The following is a 24,815-nucleotide window of genomic DNA, read 5'->3' as shown; positions in this document are numbered from 1 at the left end:
TTTTTTTTTGTTTCACTTGGACCAGCACTCCTCCCATTTAGCACAGAGGATTTTAAATCAGTAGGAGAGTGCAAGAGGGGTCCCGTTTATTTTCGCTCTCAGTTCACAGTCTGGGAGCTTGTGGAAGTTGAGTTGTCCATTTCCTTTCACAGAGTGTTTGTGCTGTGTGGCGGCCATTGTTGCAGTGGTTTTGGGTCTGTGGTACATGTCTTACAGCATGGGTGTTGTGAGGCATCAGGTCACCAGCCCTGCTGATGCACTGTCGTTGCGGCGTTGACTGGCGTACAGCACAGCACATTAAGGCATAAAGGAATCTGTCACCAGGCAGACAGAGACCTTGATTCTAGCGATGTGTCACTTACTGGGCTGTATGCTGCTATTTTGATAACATCCATGTTTTCTTTGCTGCAGATCTAGCAGTTATATAGAGCTCATGAATATGCTGGACTACCTGGCAGCATGCCAAGTAGTCCTCTAATGATAATCTACTGCTGATTAAACAGTGATTTTATCAAAACTACACTAAGCAGTTCAGTAAAGCGGGCTTTACACGCAACGACATCACTAACGAGATGTCGTTGGGGTCACGGAATTCGTGACGCATATCCGGCCTCGTTAGCAACGTCGTTGCGTGTGAAATGCAGGAACGACCGTTAACGATCAAAATTACTTACCAAATTGTTGATCGTTGTCCAGTCTTTCCTATCCCAATTATCGTTGCTGTTGCAGGACGCAAGTTGTTCGTCGTTTCTGCGGCAGCACACATCGCTACGTGTAACACCGCAGGAACGAAGAACAACACCGTACCTGCGGCCGCCCGCAATGAGGAAGGAAGGAGGTGGGCGGGATGTTCAGCCCGCTCATCTCTGCCCCTCCGCTTCTATTGGGCGGCCGCTTAGTGACGCCGCTGTGACGCCGAATAAACCGCCCCCTTAGAAAGGAGGCGGTTCGCCGGCCACAGCGGCGACGCTAGGCAGGTAAGTATGTGTGACGGGTCCTAGCGATGTTGTGCGCCACGGGCAGCGATTTGCCCGTGACGCACAACCGACGGGGGCGGGTGCTTTCACCAGCGACATAGCTAGCGATGTCGCTGTGTGTAAAGCCCGCTTAAGTGAAACATCACTGGAATCAGGATCTCTGCCTCTATGTTATGATGCTGTCAGATTAGGTGTTAAAGAACTGGTGACAGATTCCCTTTACATAAGTTAGAGACCCACCCAGAGGTGCGGTCCATGTCTTTTTTTTTTCTTTTTATAGCTATGATACATTTGGTGCACCTTACTCCGGTGGGCTTTTTTGGTTCAAAACTGGCATATGAAGTGTCAGTCCTGATAGATTGTTCACATAATAGTTGATATATTTGGCAAGAATATATCAAATCTCTATGAGCTCATTCTATATCATGCGAGGTACTCACCCTCACAGGAGGGCTCCGTGCTTGTATCCTCTGAGGTCCTCCTTGGGTGCTCTGTGCTTCATTCGTGACACAATTAGTGGTAACGCTACCTTGTGCTCTTAATGCGTTTGTGCTATTCCCAGTGATTGGTCCTGGTTTCCGGGGCCTTTGTTTGATTCCATCCAAAAGTCTCACCAGTAGAATATTGCTAGGAAGTTCCTCAACCCCACATTCCACCAGCGTCCTGCACTCCGGGCAGCGCAGCTCACTCCGGGAACTCACTATCCCCTGTAGGCATCGTTTGCAGAATGTGTGCTGACATGGCAAGACTTTAGCGGAGGCATCAAGTCTCTCCAGACAGACGGGGCACTCTAAGAGGTCCAACAAGGCGGATTCATCCATGCTTTTTTCAGCACTGTTCTGCAAGGAGACAAGCATTTGTAAAGATTCGCAGTCCGTTGTCGCAACTCAAGGCCGATTATGTGATATCCATGCCTCTAATCGTCACCTTTAATGAGAAGGGAAGAAAAAATAAATATAAAAAGTGTTTTAATCACAGAGAAATCTTACATAAATAACCATCACGTCTTTAAGTAATTATTCCAGGACACGATTCTGTTTTTTGTTGTTAGTTTTGGTGAATAAGACATGATGCTTGAAGAAAAACAAAGAAATGGCTAATTGTCAAGCTAGATAGATTGGTCTTTTATGCCTGTTGTGGTACCATTTATGTGTATTTATTATTATATTGGGGGAATAGTGGGATGATTTGAACTTATAAAATATTTTTAAATTCTATATATTTTTTCACTTTTACCTGTATTTGTTTGTTCCCCTTGGGGACTTGAACCTGCGATGATTCGATCGCTTGTAATATACCACAATTCTGCTGTATATAGCAATACCCACAATCTCTCTATGAACACCAGCTCAGTTTCCGGGTCCGCATCAAAGTCAGGAAGCTGGCATGTGATGTACCAGTACATCCGTTGATAAGGGGTTAACTAGGACGGTGTTCACATTATGGACACAGGTTCATACACATAAATCCATACACCAAGGGAATCCATTAACTGGATTAGACAAGCTTTAGAAACTGCGGGAATATACTCATGCACCTCGGATGGTCGATCGGTCTTAATAAAATCAGTGGATTTGTCCAACATTCATCTAATATATGGATCCCGGACATTTAGTAGGAATCCGCATGGGATTATAAGCATCAAAAGAGTTAACATCTGGAAGATTATCAGTCTTTGGTAATTGCTATATAATTTTTTGTCCACATTTGACAAATTTCCCCTCCTAAAGTGAGGGCAGAATGGCTACTGGATAGCAACGGGCATTGATTGTCGCATTGGCTTGACCTGTGCAAATGCCATAGCTGGGTGGTAAACTAACTTTCTGCCCAGCTGTAACACTTCATAGGGCAGTAAGTCCTCAGATGACTGTGAAAAATGTAGAAATTATGGGGAAGAAGGCTGTGAGTTGTAGCTTCAAGAATGCCCTGTTGTTGGTGTCCACCCTCTTTATCTTTTATGGTGTTACGGCATCTTTCTTGGAAGGAAGGGGTTAGTTGATCTTGATAAGATAGTAGATGGTTACGGATTTCTTAATAGTTAGGTCCGAACTTATGGTTGGACAAATCTTATCTTATGGTGGCTCTTAAAGGTTTAATATCAAATTGGTTATGCTTTGCATACTTCCATTAAATTTGATCTTTAATAAAGATGGTCGTTGCCTAATCCCGCTACCTATTTGTGTGTATTTCTTTATTATAGCTAATAAACTAGTTATTTTGTTCAGATTGTTACGCTTTAGTTGGCAGATTGAATGCTAATAATCCCAAGTATATGGACACCTATAGTGTAAACAGTGCTTAAAGAAGTCATCCACTACTTTTACAGTGATAGCCTAACTTTAGGATATATCATCAATGTCTTATCGGCCAGGGTCCAACAACCAACACCCCAGCCAATCAGCTGTTCTTGGCCCCAGCGGCAGCAGGCAGCCAAAAAAGCTCAGTTCCAGGGCTACCCCGTCTTCTGATGGTGGCCGTGGCCGGGTACTGTACATCCCCTTCCTATTGATCTGAACAGCTGATCGGTGGGGATGCAGGGTGTTGGATCAGACATTGATGACCTATCCTAAGGATAGCCCATCAATTAAAAAGTAGGGACAACTCTATTAAAACAACTGGAGAATGGGGGGGCAATAATTAAAAAGATCAAAAATACATTGCTGACTATGGAATGGATATTCTACCAGGGACCTTAACAAATGCTCAGTCATTCCCTTATCAGATGTGGTGTGCTTTCGCTTGAAGTGTGACGCCCTGTAATGAGGGGCAGCACAAAGCACAGGACTTGAAAATGTATTTTAATTATTTCAACTTCACATTTCATTGGAGTCAGCCCATCAGCAAGAAAAATCATTCTACATGGCTGTTTTATTTTGGCCCATTTTCGGTACACTATGACAGTGGTCACGCATGGCTGGAACACTACCCCTGGGCCATGCTACGAAAATGTGACAAGTAGCTGTAAATGCTGATAAATGGGGGAGATCACTGAATGCTGTATTATTTTCTGCGTGGGAGCCGGGGAACGTGCAAACACTCAGAGCTGCATTATCTTTTTCAGAACATGTCGACGCATAGCAAAGAGGCACATGGTAGGTTTAGGATTATTTGATTTTACTAATAAATCTACAAAGAAAAGTATTAGGACAGCTATAAACATTTGTTATAGATGATGGTCAAGTGAAATTCCTATTTTGAAGATGTTAGTCATCTGCTTAAAGGGAGTCTGTCAGTCCTACGTGACAGTATAAACTAAGCACATAACCTTGTAGTGGATATAGCCCCTATAAAAAATTGCACCTTCAGCGTTCTTATTGCTGCCTCCATTTTGCAGAAAATTACATTTTAATTAGGGAGCTACAAGTACCTTTAGGGTGGCCAAGAGGCCTAATGCACTGTTCCGCCAACTGATTTGCATGTGCCCGCCTCCTAAATGGTGAACGACAGAGCTCGCTTGCCTGGGCTTTCTGTGCATACAGTGCACACGCCAGATAGACTCTGGTGATGTTCCGGGAAAGGTTATCCAATATCTAAAATTGTAGTGCACAAATAGCAAGCTGAAGGCGCCTAGGCCACCAGCAGTGGGAAAAGATGAAGATGGACTTTCTACATCATAGCAATTGTTTTTATATTAAAAACACCATATATAACAATGTACCAGATGATTAATACACTTCAGTCTGAACCTGAAAATGTGTTTTGGTTGCAGAAAATAATAAGTTGGTGGTAGGTACTCAAGCAAACTTCCTACTTATTTTCCTGGCTCTGTTAAATCAAGCGGTATAGTGCTAAACCTAATCCCTCCCTAAGTGGGGCCCAAATACTTGTTTGTTGAGTTAGGGACTAAAATAAATGGAATTAACCAACACAGGAGCCCTGGAACTGACAAACTGGCTCTCATCAGGAAGGATTAACATTTTGGCCCTTGCAGGGTCTCCGACAAAGAAATCCTGATCTTTGTTAAAGTAAATTGTTTGCCCAAAGATAATGTGGACAATTCACTGAAGAACAATAACCCTTTAACTTTCAAGTTCAAGTTAGATTTATATTTAATCATCTTGTCAAAAAGCTAAATAGACGCCATGGCTAATGTGTTACCTCATTATAAATAATGGATGAGTAATAACTAATGATGATGAAACAATGACTAGAAATGTGACCCCAATTAAAAGGTACTTGCCATAGAGATATCAGAGGTTTCCATTGGTGGGGTCTCTGAGATAGGATACTCACTAAACAGTAAATGAAGGGGTGCCCTTACGGTCATGCTAATAAGTCCTCAGGAATGTTGTTGGACTGTCAACATTAGTTCAGAGGATTTGTGATCACCTACCTAAAAGTAATGGGGGACCCTTATTTTAGTTCTGAGAAAGAATGATCCTTATGGCCCCCACCATAAACATCTGATATATCTTCATGTGTTTAGTGCCTTTAAATCCATTGAGCAAGTTGTAAACCAAAAAAACTAAAAATGTTGATGTCTGGTGATGTGTTCACCTATAAACACTGATCATCAAAAAACAATGGCCCCATACCTCAAGACGTAGATTTGGTAGGTTCAGTCTTGATGGAGGGTGTCCTGGAGTAACGTGCCCAATTAAAGAGAACCTGTCAGGTCCAATATGCACCCAGAACCACGAGCAGTTCTGGGTGCATATTGCTAATCCCTGCCTAACCGTCCCTGTATACACTAGCATTGATAAAAAGATCTTTAGAAAAGGTATTTCTAAAGATCTTTTATCGTATGCTAATGAACTCGGGGACTAGTCCCAAGGGCGTTGCTTCCCTTGCTAGTAGGCCCAATTAGCATGTTAGCACGTCCCTGTGGGTGTGCTAACATGCTAATGAAAAAACAATCACTGATCTCGGGGAGACCAGCCAGAGACAACAGTGCCGGCAGCCAGCGAGGGCGCTCAACACAGTGAAATCCTAGGTACATTGCCCCCTGGGAAATATGCAAATCAAAAAAGTCAGTGGAGCCTCTGTCAGGAGTCTCAACACAGAAACCAGCCAGATATCCCTCCGGGAAGGACCCAGCCAAGGAGTGCTAATGAATGCGCAGCGTCAGAGGATGATCTCACTCACCTCTCCGCTGCCATCGCCGCCCAACGCTGGATTTCAGCTCAGTGAACATGGGCCCGGAGTTTCGGTCATGCGCACTATGAAACCGGGTGTACGCGTCCAGGCTTCAAACTAAAGCAGTGCGCATGACCAAAAGTCCGGGATCACGTTCACTGAGCCAATATCCAGCGTCAGGCGGAGATGGCAGAGAAGAGGTGAGTGATATCATCCTCTGACGCTGCGCATTCATTAGCATGTTAGCATGCCCACAGGGGCGTACTAACATGCTATGGGGACTAGCAAGGAAAGCAAGGCCCTTGGGACTAATCCCCAAGCTCATTAGCATATGATGAAAGATCTTTAGATACCTTTTCTAAAGATCTCTTTAGCTATGCTTGTGTATACAGGGACGATTAGGCAGGGAATAGCAATATGCACCCAGAACTGTTTGTGGTTCTGGGTGCATATTGCACCTGACAGGTTACCTTTAATTAATTGGGCACATGTTACTCCAGGGCACCCTCCATCAAGACTGACCTACCAAATCTCCGTCCCTGTAAGGGATGTGAGCCTCTTAATGAAATCTTTTAGCTTCCAGGGCACGGAGTACATTTCTGTCGAAATTTACGCCACTTTTGTAGCATAAATTATAATACATTTTTCAGCCACACTCAACCATTGTTTTTTTTTTTTTTGGAATAAAGCCTAGATTTCTACAAAGCACACATCAATACTTTACAATTTTCAGCATCAGCAGGGAGGTAGATCTGTTCACTGCCGGTCTTACCAGCCAAACTATCACCTGAAGAGCACATAACAACCCTCATCTAAAGTCTGAAAGTCTATAAAATATATACCACATACTGTATCAGCAGAAACACTGATCTACATGTCGGCATATAATGTGACAAACATCATATATATGGCGGTGACCCACGGTGTCGACATCCATGTAGAGATCGTTCTTTATGCTAAAAGCATGCAGAAAAGAAAACTCTAATAAATCTTATCATTTACCCAAATTTGTCTCAAAATCTGAGGTCACTGATAGCAGTGAATTTTATACATTATATAATATATATATATATATATATACATATCTATATATATAATTGCCTTATTCTGTCTGTCTGTCTGTCTGTCTGTCATGCTTCAAAATTGTGTCCTTGCGGTGACATTGTGTCCTTACGGTGACACAAAGCTGATTGGCCGCTGGGCTCGCCATGGCCCCGCCCCCCCACACCGATTGGCCGCTCGCCCAGGCTGCGCCCCCACACGGATTGGCCAGCCGCTCGGCCAGGCTCCACCCCCCCCACAGATTGGCCTCTCGCCCCGGCACCCTGCAGGTATTGGCAACTCGGCCATGCCACGCCCCGCCCCCCTCACGCAATGGACGTTAGCTCTGACCACCCACCCCATCGCATTCCCCGAACTGACACGGTCACGGCTCCCAGGTGAGTACTGTACACCCCCCACCCCCCCTTCCCCCCCCCCCCAACGGGAGCCCACATCAGCGTACGCCGCCAACCCAGCCGACACTTACCCTCGCATTGCTGGCCTTGCCGCCGTATGCTGGTGTGGGCTCCCGTGCGAGTGGGGGACGTGATGCGCTGGTAACCATCCTAGCATAGTTACCAGCACATCAAGGTCCTGCAGCGGCGGAAGATCCACACGCACACACATAACAGCACACACACATACACATACACACACATCAGATCACACTCACTCTCACAAACACCTCACACACACATCGCATCCAAACACTCACAGCATCCGGCGATATCGCTTGCTTCTCGGCCTCGATACTGTGCTGTTGTGACCTTCCAGGACCTGCCGGAGGATCACATGGCCAGAAGCATGTGGTATCTCCGGATGTTGTGAGTATGAGCGCGTATGTGCAATATAGTCAATGTGTGTGTGTGTGTGAGTGTATGCGATCGGGTGTGTGTCGGTGTGTGTGAGTGTATGCGATCGAGTGTGTGTGAGTGTATGCGATCGAGTGTGTGTGAGTGTATGCGATCGGGTGTGTGTGAGTGTGTGTGAGTGTATGCGATCGGATCTGTGAGTGTCGGCAGAGGAGCATGGCGTGCTGGAGGAGGCTGGGAGCAGAGAGGCTGATCCTGGGGAAGGCTGGGATGGGGAGGCTGATGCTGGGGACAGAGAGGCTGATGCTGGGATGAGAGAGGCTGATGCTGGGGACAGAGAGGCTGATGCTGGGGACAGAGAGGCTGATGCTGGGGACAGAGGCTGATGCTGGGGACAGAGAGGCTGATGCTGGGGACAGAGAGGCTGATGCTGGGGACAGAGAGGCTGATCCTGGGGAAGGCTGGGATGGAGAGGCTGATGCTGGGGACAGAGAGGCTGATGCTGGGGACAGAGAGGCTGATGCTGGGGACAGAGAGGCTGATGCTGGGGACAGAGAGGCTGATGCTGGGATGAGAGAGGCTGATCCTGGGGAAGGCTGGGATGGAGAGGCTGATGCTGGGGACAGAGAGGCTGATGCTGGGGACAGAGAGGCTGATGCTGGGGACAGAGAGGCTGATGCTGGGATGAGAGAGGCTGATCCTGGGGAAGCCTGGGATGGAGAGGCTGATGCTGGGGACAGAGAGGCTGATGCTGGGGACAGAGAGGCTGATGCTGGGGACAGAGAGGCTGATGCTGGGGACAGAGAAGCTGATGCTGGGGACAGAGAGGCTGATGCTGGGGACAGAGAGGCTGATGCTAGGGACAGAGAGGCTGATGCTGGGGACAGAGAGGCTGATGCTGGGGACAGAGAGGTTGATGCTGGGGACAGAGAGGCTGATGCTGGGGACAGAGAGGCTGATGCTGGGGACAGAGAGGCTGATGCTGGGGACAGAGAGGCTGATGCTGGGGACAGAGAGGCTGATGCTTGGGACAGAGAGGCTGATGCTGGGGACAGAGAGGCTGATGCTGGGGACAGAGAGGCTGATGCTGCGGGGAGAGAGGCTGATGCTGCGGGTAGAGAGGCTGATGCTGGCGCAGCATGGCGGATGGAGCACGTTTGGGAGTGCGCAGCATGGCGGATGGAGCATGTTTGGAAGTGCGCAGCATGGCGGATGGAGCACGTTTGGGAGTGCGCAGCATGGTGGATGGAGCACGTTTGGGAGTGCGCAGCATGGCGGATGGAGCACGTTTGGGAGTGCGCAGCATGGCGGATGGAGCACGTTTGGGAGTGCGCAGCATGGCGGATGGACCACGTTTGGGAGTGCGCAGGATGGGAGATGGAGCACGATGGGGGGTGCGCAGCATAGGGGATGGAGCACGTTTGGGAGTGCGCAGCATGGCGGATGGAGCATGTTTGGAAGTGCGCAGCATGGCGGATGGAGCACGTTTGGGAGTGCGCAGCATGGCGGATGGAGCACGTTTGGGAGTGCGCAGCATGGCGGATGGAGCACGTTTGGGAGTGCGCAGCATGGCGGATGGAGCACATTTGGGAGTGCGCAGCATGGCGGATGGACCACGTTTGGGAGTGCGCAGCATGGCGGATGGACCACGTTTGGGAGTGCGCAGGATGGGAGATGGAGCACGATGGGGGGTGCGCAGCATAGGGGATGGAGCACGTTTGGGAGTGCGCAGCATGGCGGATGGAGCATGTTTGGAAGTGCGCAGCATGGCGGATGGAGCACGTTTGGGAGTGCGCAGCATGGCGGATGGAGCACGTTTGGGAGTGCGCAGAATGGCGGATGGAGCACGTTTGGGAGTGCGCAGAATGGCGGATGGAGCACGTTTGGGAGTGCGCAGCATGGTGGATGGACCACGTTTGGGAGTGCGCAGCATAGCGGATGGACCACGTTTGGGAGTGCGCAGGATGGGAGATGGAGCACGATGGGGGGTGCGCAGCATAGGGGATGGAGCACGTTTGGGAGTGCGCAGCATGGCGGATGGAGCACGTTTGGGAGTGCGCAGCATGGGGGATGCAGCACGATGGGGAGTGCGGAGTATGGCGGATGTAGCACGTTTGGGAGTGCGCAGCATGGCGGATGGACCACGTTTGGGAGTGCGCAGCATGGCGGATGCAGCACGTTTGGGAGTGTGCAGCATGGGAGATGGAGCACGATGGGGGGTGCGCAGCATAGGGGATGGAGCACGATGGGGAGTGCGCTGCATGGGGGATGGAGCACGATAGGGAGTGCGGAGTATGGCGGATGGAGCACGTTTGGGAGTGCGCAGCATGGCGGATGGAGCACGTTTGAGAGTGCGCAGTATGGCGGATGGAGCACGTTTGGGAGTGCGCAGCATGGGAGATGGAGCACGATGGGGAGTGCGCAGCATGGGAGATGGAGCACGTTTGAGAGTGCGCAGCATGGCGGATGGAGCACGTTTGAGAGTGCGCAGCATGGCGGATGGAGCACGTTTGGGAGTGCGCAGCATGGCGGATGGAGCACGTTTGAGAGTGCGCAGCATGGCGGATGGAGCACGTTTGGGAGTGCGCAGCATGGGGGATGGAGCACGATGGGGAGTGCGCTGCATGGCGGATGGAGCACGATGGGGAGTGCGGAGTATGGCGGATGGAGCACGTTTGGGAGTGCGCAGCATGGCGGATGGTGCACGTTTCGGAGTGCGCAGCATGGCGGATGGAGCACGTTTCGGAGTGCGCAGCATGGCGGATGGAGCACGTTTCGGAGTGCGCAGCATGGGGGATGGAGCACGATGGGGAGTGCGCAGCATGGCGGATGGAGCACGTTTGGGAGTGCGCAGCATGGGGGATGGAGCACGATGGGGAGTGCGCTGCATGGCGGATGGAGCACGTTTACGAGTGCGCAGGATGGGAGATGGAGCACGATGGGGGGTGCGCAGCATAGGGGATGGAGCACGATGGGGAGTGCGCTGCATGGGAGATGGAGCACGATGGGAAGTGCACACCTCCCCCCAACACACACACGCGCGCGCACTGCACAACACACCACACACACACACTGGGAACCACAAACAACTGCCCTACACAGACACCCACACACAGACAACGCTGCACACACAAATATACGCACATACCGCACAACACACACATTGCACAAAACATACCTCCCCCCAAAACACACCACACACACACAAACCGCGCAACACACACATTGCACAAAACATACCTCCCCCCAAAACACACCACACACACACAAACCGCGCAACACACACACAACGCTACAGACACACAGCGCTCCACAAACAACGCAACACACAAACAACACCGCTCTCACCCCCCGCCACACCCAGACAACACCCAGAACATGTACAGCGCCCTACACAAACACTTGGTAACTACACACAACAACATCTATATATATATATATATATATATATATATATATATATATATATATATATATATATATATATAACAAAAATCATACATGAACTACACAATACGTAAATTCTAGAATACCCGATGCGTAGAATCGGGCCACCTTCTAGTATATATATATATATATCTACATATATATATATATATATATATATATATATATATATTTATATATATATATATATACACATATACATAGATATATATAGATATATATATATGTATATATATATATAGTTTAGCAAATATGACAAAAATTATGCCTAAAAGCCCGTGAAAGATTTATGACTTATGTAATTCATCTGAAGAGATAGGCATGCGTGCGACATACCTACCTGCACGCAACCTCTAATCCACACAAGATCTCCTTTTCTACTCCCCTCTTATATCCTCTTCCCTCAATCGCATACAAGATTACAAGATTTCTCTCGCGCCTCAACAATACTCTGGAACTTTCTACCCCAACACGAGATTCTCACCTTCCATGGAAACCTTCAGAAGGAACCTGAAGACCTACCTCTTCCTACAGGCCTACAACCTGCATACCGCTTTGTGACCAGCTCTGCCCTCACCCACTGTACCCTCACCCATCCCCTGTAGACTGTGAGACTTGGCGGGTAGGGCCTCCTCCAGTACCAATCTGTGCCTTTTATTGTTCATGCTTATTTTATTTGTCCCTATTATGTACCGTATACTCCTTTTAATATGTAAAGTGCCATGGAATAAATGGCGCTAGTGTGACGCCCTGGCCGGGCCAGGTAGTCACAGATAGGGCCCCGCATTACCCCAGTCCCCTAACAAGGTGACAGCAGCCGAACATTAAAACCTTAGTCACCACCCTCAGTGCTTGATGGACACACCAGGGGGTGGAGCCAGGTGGTTGGACACGCCCACCGAGGAGTTCAGGGAGCCTGAGGCAGGAAACACAAGTTCAGTTGAGTTTTTGGTCGGGGAGTCTGTTAGTGGAGGTGAAGTTAAGTGAGGCAGGCCTGTGTGTCAGGTCTGCAACTAACTGACAGGTGCCAGGGTTGGAGCCCTGGTACCTCTGGCTAGGAGGCAGACGGAGGCCTTTGCCTGCAGGAGCCGGGAAGACGGCTCGGTGGAACCGTGGTGGACCGGGACAGGGTAGTGGCCTGCCGGTACCGACCCTTGGAACCGACTCAGAAACCGGAGCACAAAGGGGGTACTCAGACCCTGAAGCTAGGTCCAGAAGCTACTGGGGGCTAGCTAATTAACTGATTGCGGCCAGGACTATAGGTTCCGTACCAACCAAAGTCCCGACTGAAGACAACAGCCCAACGAGGGGGATAGAAAGCCACCACCACGGCAGAGAGATCCCACGGGCCAGCGTCTGCGGGCAAAGGGCTCCTTAGGCAACCACAAGCCGGGGAGCGGACTCCTGACGTTGCAAGGGCAGGTAGTCCACCATCACACAAACGGTGCAGGAGAAAGACAGAGACCACGAACCAGGTGAGGGACCAGACTGCAGCCAGCTGCGGGCACCGACCACCATCACCTTGGTTTACCAGAGACTTGTGTGTGTTACTAATCGTGAGTACAACAGTGCCCTCCGGCCTCCCAACTCCCTGCACCGTCCAACTCCCCCAACGGGTCCCGGGGCCACCATCCCTACCCACAGAGGGGTTAACAGCTTGCTGCGCAACATTTCCTACGGGTGCCCCGTAACTGCAGTGGTGATGTCCACCTTCACCACATCCCGTGGGTGGCGTCACAAACTTAAACACGGCTCTGGCCGTACACCTACGTCCCCAAAACACCAACCCCTTTTTGATCGGAGTGACTGCAGGACCCCCGGGTCCGGAGACCCTCGAGCCACTCACTGAAGGTCTGGACCCGAGCGGCTCGGCTACCGCCGGGCATGGGGCGGCACACTATAATAACCCTAGAATGCGTATAGCAAAAACATTTTACGGATAAATAATAATATTGCACCAAAATGTATGATTTTTCTCATTAGGAGGTAAAATATAGTTTTCATAGATCACATGTATACTTTTCACGAGTATGTAAATGCTTACAAGACGTCAAGAGATGCGACTCCATGGTTCCTAACCAGATATTAATAGGGTTATTTGTGGCCAGGCCTCAGACCAAGAAAGTCCAACTCTCAGTACATAAGGGCCATGCAGTGGCTCAGACATGGGTGTCAAAAGGAGGGATGGGGGCAGGGCACACAAAGGCTCCGCTTCCACTCAATGACTAGATAAATGCATTTTGCTGTCTGTTGCTATGGTAACCAGTGGAAGAAACCCGGATTCCTATTGCCAGCAACGTCTTTCTGTGTGGAAGAAAAAGACTTCTCTAACTCTTAAGAAATACAAAAAATTGGAAGCGAGGAGAAGCTGACAGCTGGATTCCCAAAGCACCCAGAGCCGGGGCAGACAATGAGCACAGCCATACTGGCCTGCTGCGTAATAGCAGGATGGCACATACCCACTACTCGGCACACAGCTGGCAGCAGAGGATCACCTGTGGGAACGACTGCAGCGGCCGGAGAATAATGCGGTCATGTTACATAAGGCATGCAGGGAGATATAGCCGGACTATATATCATGACTGATATCACAACGCCAACAATATTGGATTTTTTACCTTAGCAGTAATAAATATTCTATACTCTGTGAGTCTATATATAAACATTTCACATTAGGAAGCGCCTTGTAAAAAAAGGACGTGATTCATCATTTGTGAGGGACTTTTTAGGATACCTTGCTTTTTTGCCTTGGATATTCGCTGCAGTTTTTTTTACCAAATTCTTTAAAATGGTGCACGTTGTTCTTGAATTTTGCATAAAGTAAAAATTCTTTCTATTTTTGCCTTTAATTTTTTTTTTGAGACTTTAAGATTTAAACAGTAGCATGTTTGCCAAACGGTGCGCCGTGACCCGGCTTCAGAGAGGGGCACTGTGCATAGTGAGAAGTGCGGAAGCTGTTCCTTCCATCATGCGCAGTGCGCCACTCTGAAGCCGGGAAGCGTACACCCGGCGCTCTTAGTGTGTTTCCAATGCACATAACTACGTCAGTAAAGTTTTTTCAAAGCCAAATACCAAGGAGTATCAAAAACAAAGCAGCTTTGATATGACATACCAACGAGAGACAAAAATACACCATATCAAAAACACACTAAATTCTCCACAAGTGACGTAATTTACATTACAGGTGCAGAAATTCAGCAACCCCAAAAACTCACCAAAAGCTCATTGTCGGAAAATAGACAGCAGCGTTTTACTGCCAAAAGAAAAGGTTTTAAAAAAAAAAATGCTGAAAAAAACAAGTAAATACAAAGCCTTAGATAAAGGGAACCTGTTACCAGGATGTTCCCTTATGAACTGCGGCCACCACCAGTGAGCTCTTATATACAGGATTCCAGAAAACTGTATATAAGAGCCCAGGCCGCTCTGTATAATGTAAAAAACACCTTTATTATACTCATCTAGGGGGCGGTCGGGTCCAACGGGTGTCGTTGGTCTCGGTCCAGTGCCTCCTTTCTTCCATTTGTCGCTGTCCTCCTTCACAGCTTCGTGTAGATGACGTGTCTTACGTCATCCACACAGTGGCCTCAATGGAGCCCCTACGTATGCGCACTTTGAACTACTATGCTAAGGGCAGAGCAAGCTACTGTAATGCGCAGGCGTGAGGAAAGGTCAAAGAACACCCGCACATGCGCACTACAATAATTTGATCTGCCCTCAGCAGATCCAGAGTCATGGAAGAAGGTCACGAGGTCAGATTCTAACCAAAATAGAACTTTTTGGTACCAGCTCCACTCGCCGTGTTTGGAAGCAGAAGAAGGATGAGCACAGCCACAAGAACAATGTACCAACTGTAAAACATAGGGGTGGAAACAATACTTTGGGGGTGCCTTTCTGCAAAAGGGACAGGACGAGTGCACCATATTGAAGGGAGGATGGATGGGGTCATATATCGCAAGATTTTGGCCAACAACGTCCTTCCTTCAGTAAGAGCACTGAAGATGGGTCATGGTTGGGTTTTCCAGCATGTCAATGACCTGGATCAGACAGACAGGGCAGCTAAGGAGTGGCTCCATAAGAAGCATTTTAAGGTCCTGGAGTGGCCTAGTCATTCTCCAGACCTGTACACAATAGAAAATCTTTGGAGGGAGCTGAAACTCAGGGTTACCCAGCGACAGCCCCCAAACCTGAAAGATCTGGAGGAGATCCGTATGGAGGAGTGGGAGAAAATCCCTGCTGCAGGTGAGGACACGTCTGACCTCTGTAATGGCAAACAAAAGTTTCTGTACAAAATATTAAGTTCTATTTTTCTACTGTATCAAATACTTATTTCATACCATAAAATGCTAATTATTTAGATATCATACAACTTGATTTTTAGGATTTTTTTATTTTGTCTGTCACAGTTGAATTGTGTCTACGATACAAATAACAAACCTCTCCATTCTTTGTAGGTGGGAAAACTTCCTAAATCGCAGTGTATCTAATACTTATTTTCCCCCTCACTCTTCTTGGTATCTGAATTTTGTTATTTTGTATTGTCTCATATTGTCTGTACATGTCCCCTCTGAATTGCAAAGCGCTGTGGAATATGTTGGCGCTATAGAAATAAATATTATTATAACATTTTTATAGTGCAGTGTATGATATAGTGTATTATGTGATATAGTGCAGAGTATGATGTAGTGCAGTGTACGATATAGTGCAGAGTATGATATAGTGCAGAGTATGAATTAATACTGTATGATATATTGAAGAGTATGATATAGGGCAGTGTAAGAAATAGTGTACGATAAAGTGCAGTGTATGCTATAGTGCAGTGTATAATATAGTGTAGTGTATGATATAGTGTGATATAGTGCAGTGTTTTATATACTGCAGTGCATAATATGTGCAGTGTTTGATACAATGCACAACATGATACAGTGCATTATATAGTGCAGTGTATGATATAGTGTAGTGTATAATATAGTGTAGTGTATGATATAGTGAGATAGTGCAGTGTTTGATATACTGCAGTGTATAATATGTGCAGTGTATGATACAGTCAGGGCTGTATTTTGCCTTCGTGCTGCCCTAGGCACTTTAAGTGGTTGCGCCCCTTAGTGACAACGTAACACTGAGTTTTCGCACACGACATCTGTGTAAGGCAGATCTACTCTGTAAAACACTTTAAAAAGTATCAATGAGAAACGAAGGGCACTAACCCCCCCCCCCCCATGGGGATCACCACGGGCACATCAAAACATAGCATGAGTATAAAATATTCCCACCACACCGTCCCCAGTTATATACTGTGACTGTCACACTGCCCCTAATAAACTACACACTGCCCTCCCTTATAAATTATACCCACCACACCTTCCTCAATTATGAAATATGATCTGCACATTGTCCTCACATCATGCTGCCCCCTCCTCACAGTGTCCCATGCATGCTGCCCCCTCCTCACAATGTCCCATGCATGCTGCCCCCTCCTCACAGTGTCCCATGCATGCTGCCCCCTCCTCACAATGTCCCATGCATGCTGCCCCCTCCTCACAGTGTCCCATGCATGCTGCCCCCTCCTCACAGTGTCCCATGCATGCTGCCCCCTCCTCACAATGTCCCATGCATGCTGCCCCCTCCTCACAGTGTCCCATGCATGCTGCCCCCTCCTCACAATGTCCCATGCATGCTGCCCCCTCCTCACAGTGTCCCATGCATGCTGCCCCCTCCTCACAGTGTCCCATGCATGCTGCCCCCTCCTCACAGTGTCCCATGCATGCTGCCCCCTCCTCACAATGTCCCATGCATGCTGCCCCCTCCTCACAGTGTCCCATGCATGCTGCCCCCTCCTCACAGTGTCCCATGCATGCTGCCCCCTCCTCACAGTGTCCCATGCATGCTGCCCCCTCCTCACAGTGTCCCATGCATGCTGCCCCCTCCTCACAGTGTCCCATGCATGCTGCCCCCTCCTCACAGTGTCCCATGCATGCTGCCCCCTCCTCACAATGTCCCAAGCATGCTGCCCCCTCCTCACAATGTCCCAAGCATGCTGCCCCCTCCTCACAATGTCCCATGCATGCTGCCCCCTCCTCACAATGTCCCATGCATGCTGCCCCCTCCTCACAATGTCCCATGCATGCTGCCCCCTCCTCACAGTGTCCCATGCATGCTGCCCCCTCCTCACAATGTCCCATGCATGCTGCCCCCTCCTCACAATGTCCCATGCATGCTGCCCCCTCCTCACAATGTCCCATGCATGCTGCCCCCTCCTCACAATGTCCCATGCATGCTGCCCCCTCCTCACAATGTCCCATGCATGCTGCCCCCTCCTCACAATGTCCCATGCATGTTGCCCCCTCCTCACAATGTCCCATGCATGCTGCCCCCTCCTCACAATGTCCCATGCCTGCTGCCCCCTCCTCACAGTGTCCCATGCATGCTGCCCCCTCCTCACAATGTCCCATGCATGCTGCCCCCTCCTCACAGTGTCCCGTGCATGCTGCCCCCTCCTCACAGTGTCCCGTGCATGCTGCCCCTCTCCATGAGCTCCTAATGCTGCCTTCAGCTTTTCCATAATGACACCTCCATGCTGCCCCACTCATCATACTAAGACCACCACACTAACGCTTATGCTGAGACACACACACACACACACACACACACACACACACACACACTACCCCACTCTTGATATTGACTCCCCTACATTGTTCCACTCCATACTGAGCCCACACATGCTGCCCCTTCTCCATAATGAGCTCCCAATGCTGCCCCCCTCTTATTCTGAGTCCTTACACTGCCCCCCATCGATATTGGCATTGCTCTATTCCTCAACCCTTGTCCTCTGTCTCTAGCATTGGCCCCTCTCTTCCATTCCCCCAGCAGCAGCCTCTCTCCCCTCGCCTCCAGCAGCAGCCTCTGCCCCAGCATCAGCCTCTCCTCCCCCAGCATCAGCCTCTCTCCCCCCAGCCTCCCTCAGCATCAGCCTCCCTGCTCCCAGCTTACCCCAGCACCAGCCTCTCTCCTCCCATCCTCCCCCAGCATGAGCCTCCTCCAGCATCAGCCTCTCTCTGCCCAGCCTCCCCCAGCATCAGCCTCTCTTCTCCCAGCCTCCCCCAGTATCAGCCTCCCTCCTCCCAGCCTCCAGCATCAGCCTCCCTCTTCCCAGCCTCCCCCAGCATCAGCCTCCCTCTTCCCAGCCTCCCCCAGTATCAGCCTCCCGCCTCCCCCAGCATCAGCCTCTCTCCTCCCAGCCTCCCTCAGTATCAGCCTCCCTCCTCCCAGCCTCCAGCATCAGCCTCCCTCTTCCCAGCCTCCCCCAGCATCAGCCTCCCTCCTCCCAGCCTCCCCCAGCATCAGCCTCCCTCCTCCAAGCCTCACTTTCCCCCTCCCAGCCTCCCCCAGCATCAGCCTCTCTCCTCCCAGCCTCCCCCAGCATCAGCCTCCCCCAGCATCAGCCTCCCTCCTCCCAGCCTCCCTCAGCATCAGCCTCCCTCAGCATCAGCCTCCCCCAGCATCAGCCTCCCTCCTCCCAGCATCAGCCTTCCTCCTCCCAGCCTCCCCCAGCACCAGCCTCCCTCCTCCCAGCATCAGCCTCCCTCCTCCCTCAGCCTCCCTCCTCCAAGTCTCCCTCAGCATCAGCTTCCCTCCCCCTCCCCCCCTCCCAGCCTCACCCAGAATCAGCCTCCCCCAGAATCAGCCTCTCTCCTCCCAGCATCAGCCTCCCTCCTCCCAGCCTCCCTCAGCATCAGCCTCTCTCAGCATCAGCCTCCCTCCTCCCAGCATCAGCCTCCCTCCTCCTAGCCTCTCCCAGCATCAGCCTCCCTCCTCCCAGCATCAGCCTCCCTCAGCTTCCCTCCTCAAAGCCTCCCCCTCCCAGCCTCCCCCAGCATCAGCCTCCCCCAGCATCAGCCTCCCTCAGCATCAGCCTCCCTCAGCATCAGCCTCCCCCAGCATCAGCCTCCCAGAGCATCAGCCTCCCTCCTCCCCCTCCCAGCCTCCCCCAGCATCAGCCTCCCTCCTCCCAGCCTCCCCCAGCATCAGCCTCCCTCCTCCCAGCCTCCCCCAGCATCAGCCTCCCTCCTCCCAGCCTCCCCCAGCATCAGCCTCCCTCAGCATCAGCCTCCCCCAGCATCAGCCTCCCTCCTCCCAGCATCAGCCTCCCCCAGCATCAGCCTCCCTCCTCCCAGCATCAGCCTCCCTCCTCCTAGCCTCCCCCAGCATCAGCCTCCCTCCTCCCAGCATCAGCCTCCCTCCTCCCTCAGCCTCCCTCCTCCAAGTCTCCCTCAGCTTCCCTCCTCCAAGCCTCCCCCTCCCAGCCTCCCCCAGCATCAGCCTCCCTCAGCATCAGCCTCCCCCAGCATCAGCCTCCCCCAGCACCAGCCTCCCTCCTCCCAGCATCAGCCTCCCTCCTCCCTCAGCCTCCCTCCTCCAAGTCTCCCTCAGCAGCAGCTTCCCTCCCCCTCCCCCCCTCCCAGCCTCCCCCAGAATCAGCCTCTCTCTCTCCCCCCAGCCTCCCCTCAGCCTCTCTCTCCCCAGCCTCAGCCTCTCTCTCTCCCTCCAGCCTCCCCCCCAGCCTCAGCCTCTCTCTCTCCCCCCAGCCTCCCCCCCCAGCCTCAGCCTCTCTCTCTCCCCCCAGCCTCCCCCCCAGCCTCTCTCTCTCTCCCCCCAGCCTCTCTCTCTCCCCCCAGCCTCCCCCCCAGCCTCTCTCTCTCCCCCCAGCCTCCCCCCCAGCCTCTCTCTCTCCCCCCAGCCTCCCCCCCAGCCTCTCTCTCTCCCCCCAGCCTCCCCCCAGCCTCCCCCCCAGCCTCTCTCTCTCCCCCCAGCCTCATCCCAGCCTCTCTCTCTCCCCCCAGCCTCCCCCCCAGCCTCTCTCTCTCCCCCCAGCCTCCCCCCCAGCCTCTCTCTCTCCCCCCAGCCTCCCCCCCAGCCTCTCTCTCTCCCCCCAGCCTCCCCCCCAGCCTCTCTCTCTCCCCCCAGCCTCCCCCCCAGCCTCTCTCTCTCCCCCCAGCCTCCCCCCAGCCTCCCCCCCAGCCTCTCTCTCTCCCCCCAGCCTCATCCCAGCCTCTCGCTCTCCCCCCAGCCTCCCCCCCAGCCTCTCTCTCTCCCCCCAGCCTCCCCCCCAGCCTCTCTCTCTCCCCCCAGCCTCTCTCTCTCCCCCCAGCCTCTCTCTCTCCCCCCAGCCTCCCCCCCAGCCTCTCTCTCTCCCCCCAGCCTCCCTCTCTCCCCCCAGCCTCCCCCCCAGCCTCTCTCTCTCCCCCCAGCCTCCCTCTCTCCCCCCAGCCTCCCTCTCTCTCCCCAGCCTCCCCCCCAGCCTCAGCCTCTCTCTCTCCCCAGCCTCCCCCCCAGCCTCAGCCTCTCTCTCTCCCCAGCCTCCCCCCCAGCCTCAGCCTCTCTCTCTCCCCAGCCTCCCCCCCAGCCTCAGCCTCTCTCTCTCCCCAGCCTCCCCCCCAGCCTCAGCCTCTCTCTCTCCCCAGCCTCCCCCCCAGCCTCACTCTCTCCCCAGCCTCCCCCCAGCCTCACTCTCTCCCCAGCCTCCCCCCCAGCCTCACTCTCTCCCCAGCCTCCCCCCCAGCCTCACTCTCTCCCCAGCCTCCCCCCCAGCCTCTCTCTCTCCCCAGCCTCCCCCCCAGCCTCAGCCTCTCTCCCCCCAGCCTCCCCTTGCATGATTATAGTGGACAAAAAGAGGCATCGCAACGATCATCAACTAACCTGTAAGGAGCCCATACATTCTAGGCTCTGCCTCTGCCTTACCTGCTCCGGTGCCCGCCTCTCTGCTCTGGCTGGCTCCTCTTCTGGCTGGCTCCAGCTTCAGACGCGTCCTCCTCCGCGACGTGTGTCGTCTGCAGCATTGGACGCTGCAGCACGGGGCAGTCAGCTGATTGTCGCGCCCCGCGCGCCTCTGACCCCGGAAGTGCAGGCAATGGAACTTCCGGGGCTAATCAGCTCACTATGCCTATTTAAATAGACAGAAGTGCGCCTCTCCTCCCTCTCAACTCCCCCCCCCCGAACACAGCCGAGTGTAATGGAGGGAGGGACGGGGGGCGGGGATGTAAAAAAAAAAAAAAAAAAAAAATTTATATATATATATTTTTTTTTTTTTTTTTTTTTTTTTATGCCAGAAAGTGCCGCCCCCCACAACGTGCCGCCCTAGGCACGGGACCACAGGTGCCTAGTGGCAAATACGGCCCTGGATACAGTGCACAACATGATATAGTGTATAATATAGTGCAATGTATGATATAGTGTGTGGTATAGTGCAGTGTTATGCATGGGTAATATTGCAATACAAACGGTGGCTCAGTGGTTAGCACTGTTGCTTTGTACCACTGAGGATCTTATGTTCAAATCTCAAAGGACAACATCTGCCAGAAGTTTGTATGTTCTCCCTGTGTTTGTGTGGGTTTCCTCCAGGTACTCCGGTTTCCTCCCACACTCCAAGGACTTACTGATAGGGAATTTTGATTGTGAGCCCCAATGGGGACGGTGATGATAATGTCTGTAAAACACTGTGGAATTAATGGCGCTATAGAAGCAATGCATAATAAATAATACACATTACAGCATACATAGATACAGTATGTATGACACTGCACTGCTAATATAGCACCATTAAGTTCACAGCATTTTACAGACATGATCATCACTGTCCCCATTGGGGCTCACAATCTAAATTCCCTATCAGTCTTTGGAGTGTGGGAGGAAACCGGAGGAAACTCACCAAACACGGGGAGAACATACAAACTGCTGGCAGATGTTGTCTTGGGTCATATTTTAACCTTAGCCCCCCCCCCCCAGTGCTGCAAAACAACATTGCTAACCACTGAGCCACCGTGTGTATAGCGATGTCCCCATTGCACTATATATCATACACTTCACGTGTTATACTGCACTACATCATACACTGCACTATTTCATGTGTTATACAGCACTGTGTATAGCAATACTCCAGCGGTGGCCGCGGGTAACCTCAGTGACAGCTCAGCTGATCGCGCGGCTGTCTTCAGTTGTTGTGTGGAGGTGACAGGAGCGGCGGTGTCTGCTGCAGCTCCGGTCACCTCCATGCAGCAGCGCTGGATGCGACGCTGGAGCATCCTGGATTACGCCGGACATGGAGGGCTTTTTGGGGCTGATTAAAGTGGTTAACCAGGGTATATGTTTGTGTTTTTTATTTCTAATAAAGGATTTTTTCGTGTGTGTGTGTTTATTTACTGTAATTTACAGATTAATCATGGAAGGTGTCTCATAGACGCCTGACATGATTAATCTAGGACTTATTGGCAGCTATGGGCTGCCAATAACTCCTTATTACCCCGATTTGCCAACGCACCAGGGCAAATCAGGAAGAGCCGGGTACAGTCCCAGAACTGTCGCATCTAATGTATGCGCCAATTCTGGGCGGCTGTTGGCTGATATTGTTAGGCTGGGGGGCTCCCCATAACGTGGGGCTCCCCATCCTGAGAATGCCAGCCTGCAGCTGTATGGCTTTATCTGGCTGGTTTTAAAATTGAGGGGGACCGCACGCCGTTTTTTTTAATTATTTAATTATTTATTTCACTGCACAGTATAGACACGCCCACCGGCTGCTGTGATTGGGTGCAGTGTGACACCTGTCACTCAGCGTGGGGGGCGTGTCTCACTGTAACCAATCATAGGCGCCGGTGGGCGGGGAAAACAGGGAATACGAGATTGTTTAATGGGCGGCCGGCTTTTTCAAAATAGTAAAAGCCGCCGGAGCAGTGTGAATGCCGTGCAGCGCCGCGCCGGGGATCGGTGAGTATATGAGAGAGGGCTGCTCAATTCAGTTACTCAGGAGTTTAGCGGTCACCGGTGAGCCCTTCACAGGTGACCGCTAATCAGGACGCGACACAGACAGAGCCGCAGCATGACAATGAAGTCGGGTGAAGTTCACCTGAGTTCATTCTGATAGTGCGGCTCTTTCTGTGTCTGCTGTCATCTGCCATTCAGCTCTGCTACATGGCTGTCTGTGTCTGCTGTTAGCGGCCATGTAGCAGAGCTGAACGGCAGATGACATAGTAAAAACGCATCCCTACACATTACACACGCTTGGCAAGTCAATAAATAAAAAAAAAAAGGGTGCCCAATGCATACGTCACAGAACACATGATCTAAAGGATCGCACACAAAATTGATCAATTTAACATAGACTACTAACGCACGTGTGACAGCAAATGAACGACCAACGTGCAATCTCATTCAATCGCATATGCGACCTGGGCGTGTCACATCGCATACGAGATCGCATACCTAATTGTAAGGTGTAAAGCTGGCTTAAGGCTCATCTCATATTCTCTGCTTCCCCTGCCCACCGGCGCCTATGATTGGTTGCAGTCAGACGTGCCCCCACGCTGAGTGACAGCTGTCTCACTGCAACCAATCATAGCCGTTGTTGGGCGGGTCTATATCGTGCAGTAAGATTAATAATGTAAAAAAACGATGTGCTCTCCCCCCAATTGATACCCAGCCAAGATAAAGCCACACAGCTGAGGGCTGGAATTCTCAGACTAGGGAGGTCTATTATTTTTAGGCTGCCCCCTAGCTTAAAAATATCAACCAGCAGCCTCTCGGAATTGCCGCATCCATTAGATGAGACAGTCCCGGGACCTTACAGGGCTCATCCCAATTACCCTGGTGTGGTGGCAGTCGGGGTAATAAGGAGTTAATGGCAGCCCATAGCTGCCACTAAGTCCTAGGTTAATCATGGCAGGAGTCAACCAGACACCCCTATGATTAATCTGTAAGTGAAAGTAAATAAACACATACACCCGAAAAATCCTTTATTTGGAATAAAAGACAAAAAAACACCCTCTTTCTCCACTTTATTAACCCCCAAACATCCCTCTGAGTCCGACGTAATCCACACGAGGTCCCACGACGCTTTCAACTCTGCTACATCGGAAGCTCATAGCGAGCGGCCATAAAGCATGACTGCTCGCTGTGAGCTCCACGCAGCAACTGAATTGAGTCGTGCTATCAGCGGTGATGTCACTCAGGTTACCCGCAGCCAAAGCTGGAGTCCTTCACCTGTGACAGCAAATCACCTGAGTGACTGTAGTAAGCTGAGCGATCACCGCTGACCTCACTCAGGTGATTTGCGGTCACAGGTGAGTCCTTCACCTGTGACAGCAAATCAGACCGCGACACAGAGACAGAGCCGCGAGATGAGATTGAACTCGGGTGAAGCTCTGACATCACAGCTGCGAGGCCCCGCACTACTGCCTGTGTCACAGCACTGACATCAGAGGTTCACCCGAGTTCATGACAGCACACAGAGACATAGCCGCATGATGAGAATGAACTCGGGTGAAGCTCTGACATCACAGCTGCGAGGCCCCGCACTACTGCCTGTGTCACAGCACTGACATCAGAGGTTCACCCGAGTTCATGACAGCACACAGAGACATAGCCGCATGATGAGAATGAACTCGGGTGAAGCTCTGACATCACAGCTGCGAGG

The 24,815-nt window shown here is 51.2% G+C and overlaps 1 protein-coding gene across 2 annotated transcripts in view; it reads right to left on the bottom strand.

The window, feature by feature from the left end:
- SH3RF1 (SH3 domain containing ring finger 1) overlaps positions 1-24,815 on the bottom strand; it is a 211,547-nt gene that overhangs the window by 183,381 nt on the left and 3,351 nt on the right. For both annotated transcript variants that reach the window (XM_075347241.1, XM_075347249.1), the window contains exon 2: positions 1,418-1,904. In XM_075347241.1, coding sequence (XP_075203356.1) covers positions 1,418-1,834 — 417 coding nt within the window. In that variant the 5' untranslated portion in view covers positions 1,835-1,904. The remainder of the gene's footprint in view (positions 1-1,417; positions 1,905-24,815) is intronic.

Source organism: Anomaloglossus baeobatrachus, chromosome 1, assembly GCF_048569485.1.
Source record: "Anomaloglossus baeobatrachus isolate aAnoBae1 chromosome 1, aAnoBae1.hap1, whole genome shotgun sequence".
NCBI lineage: Eukaryota > Metazoa > Chordata > Amphibia > Anura > Aromobatidae > Anomaloglossus > Anomaloglossus baeobatrachus.
Note: the sequence above shows the minus strand (reverse complement) of the source record. Positions and strands in the feature narration are given on the sequence as shown.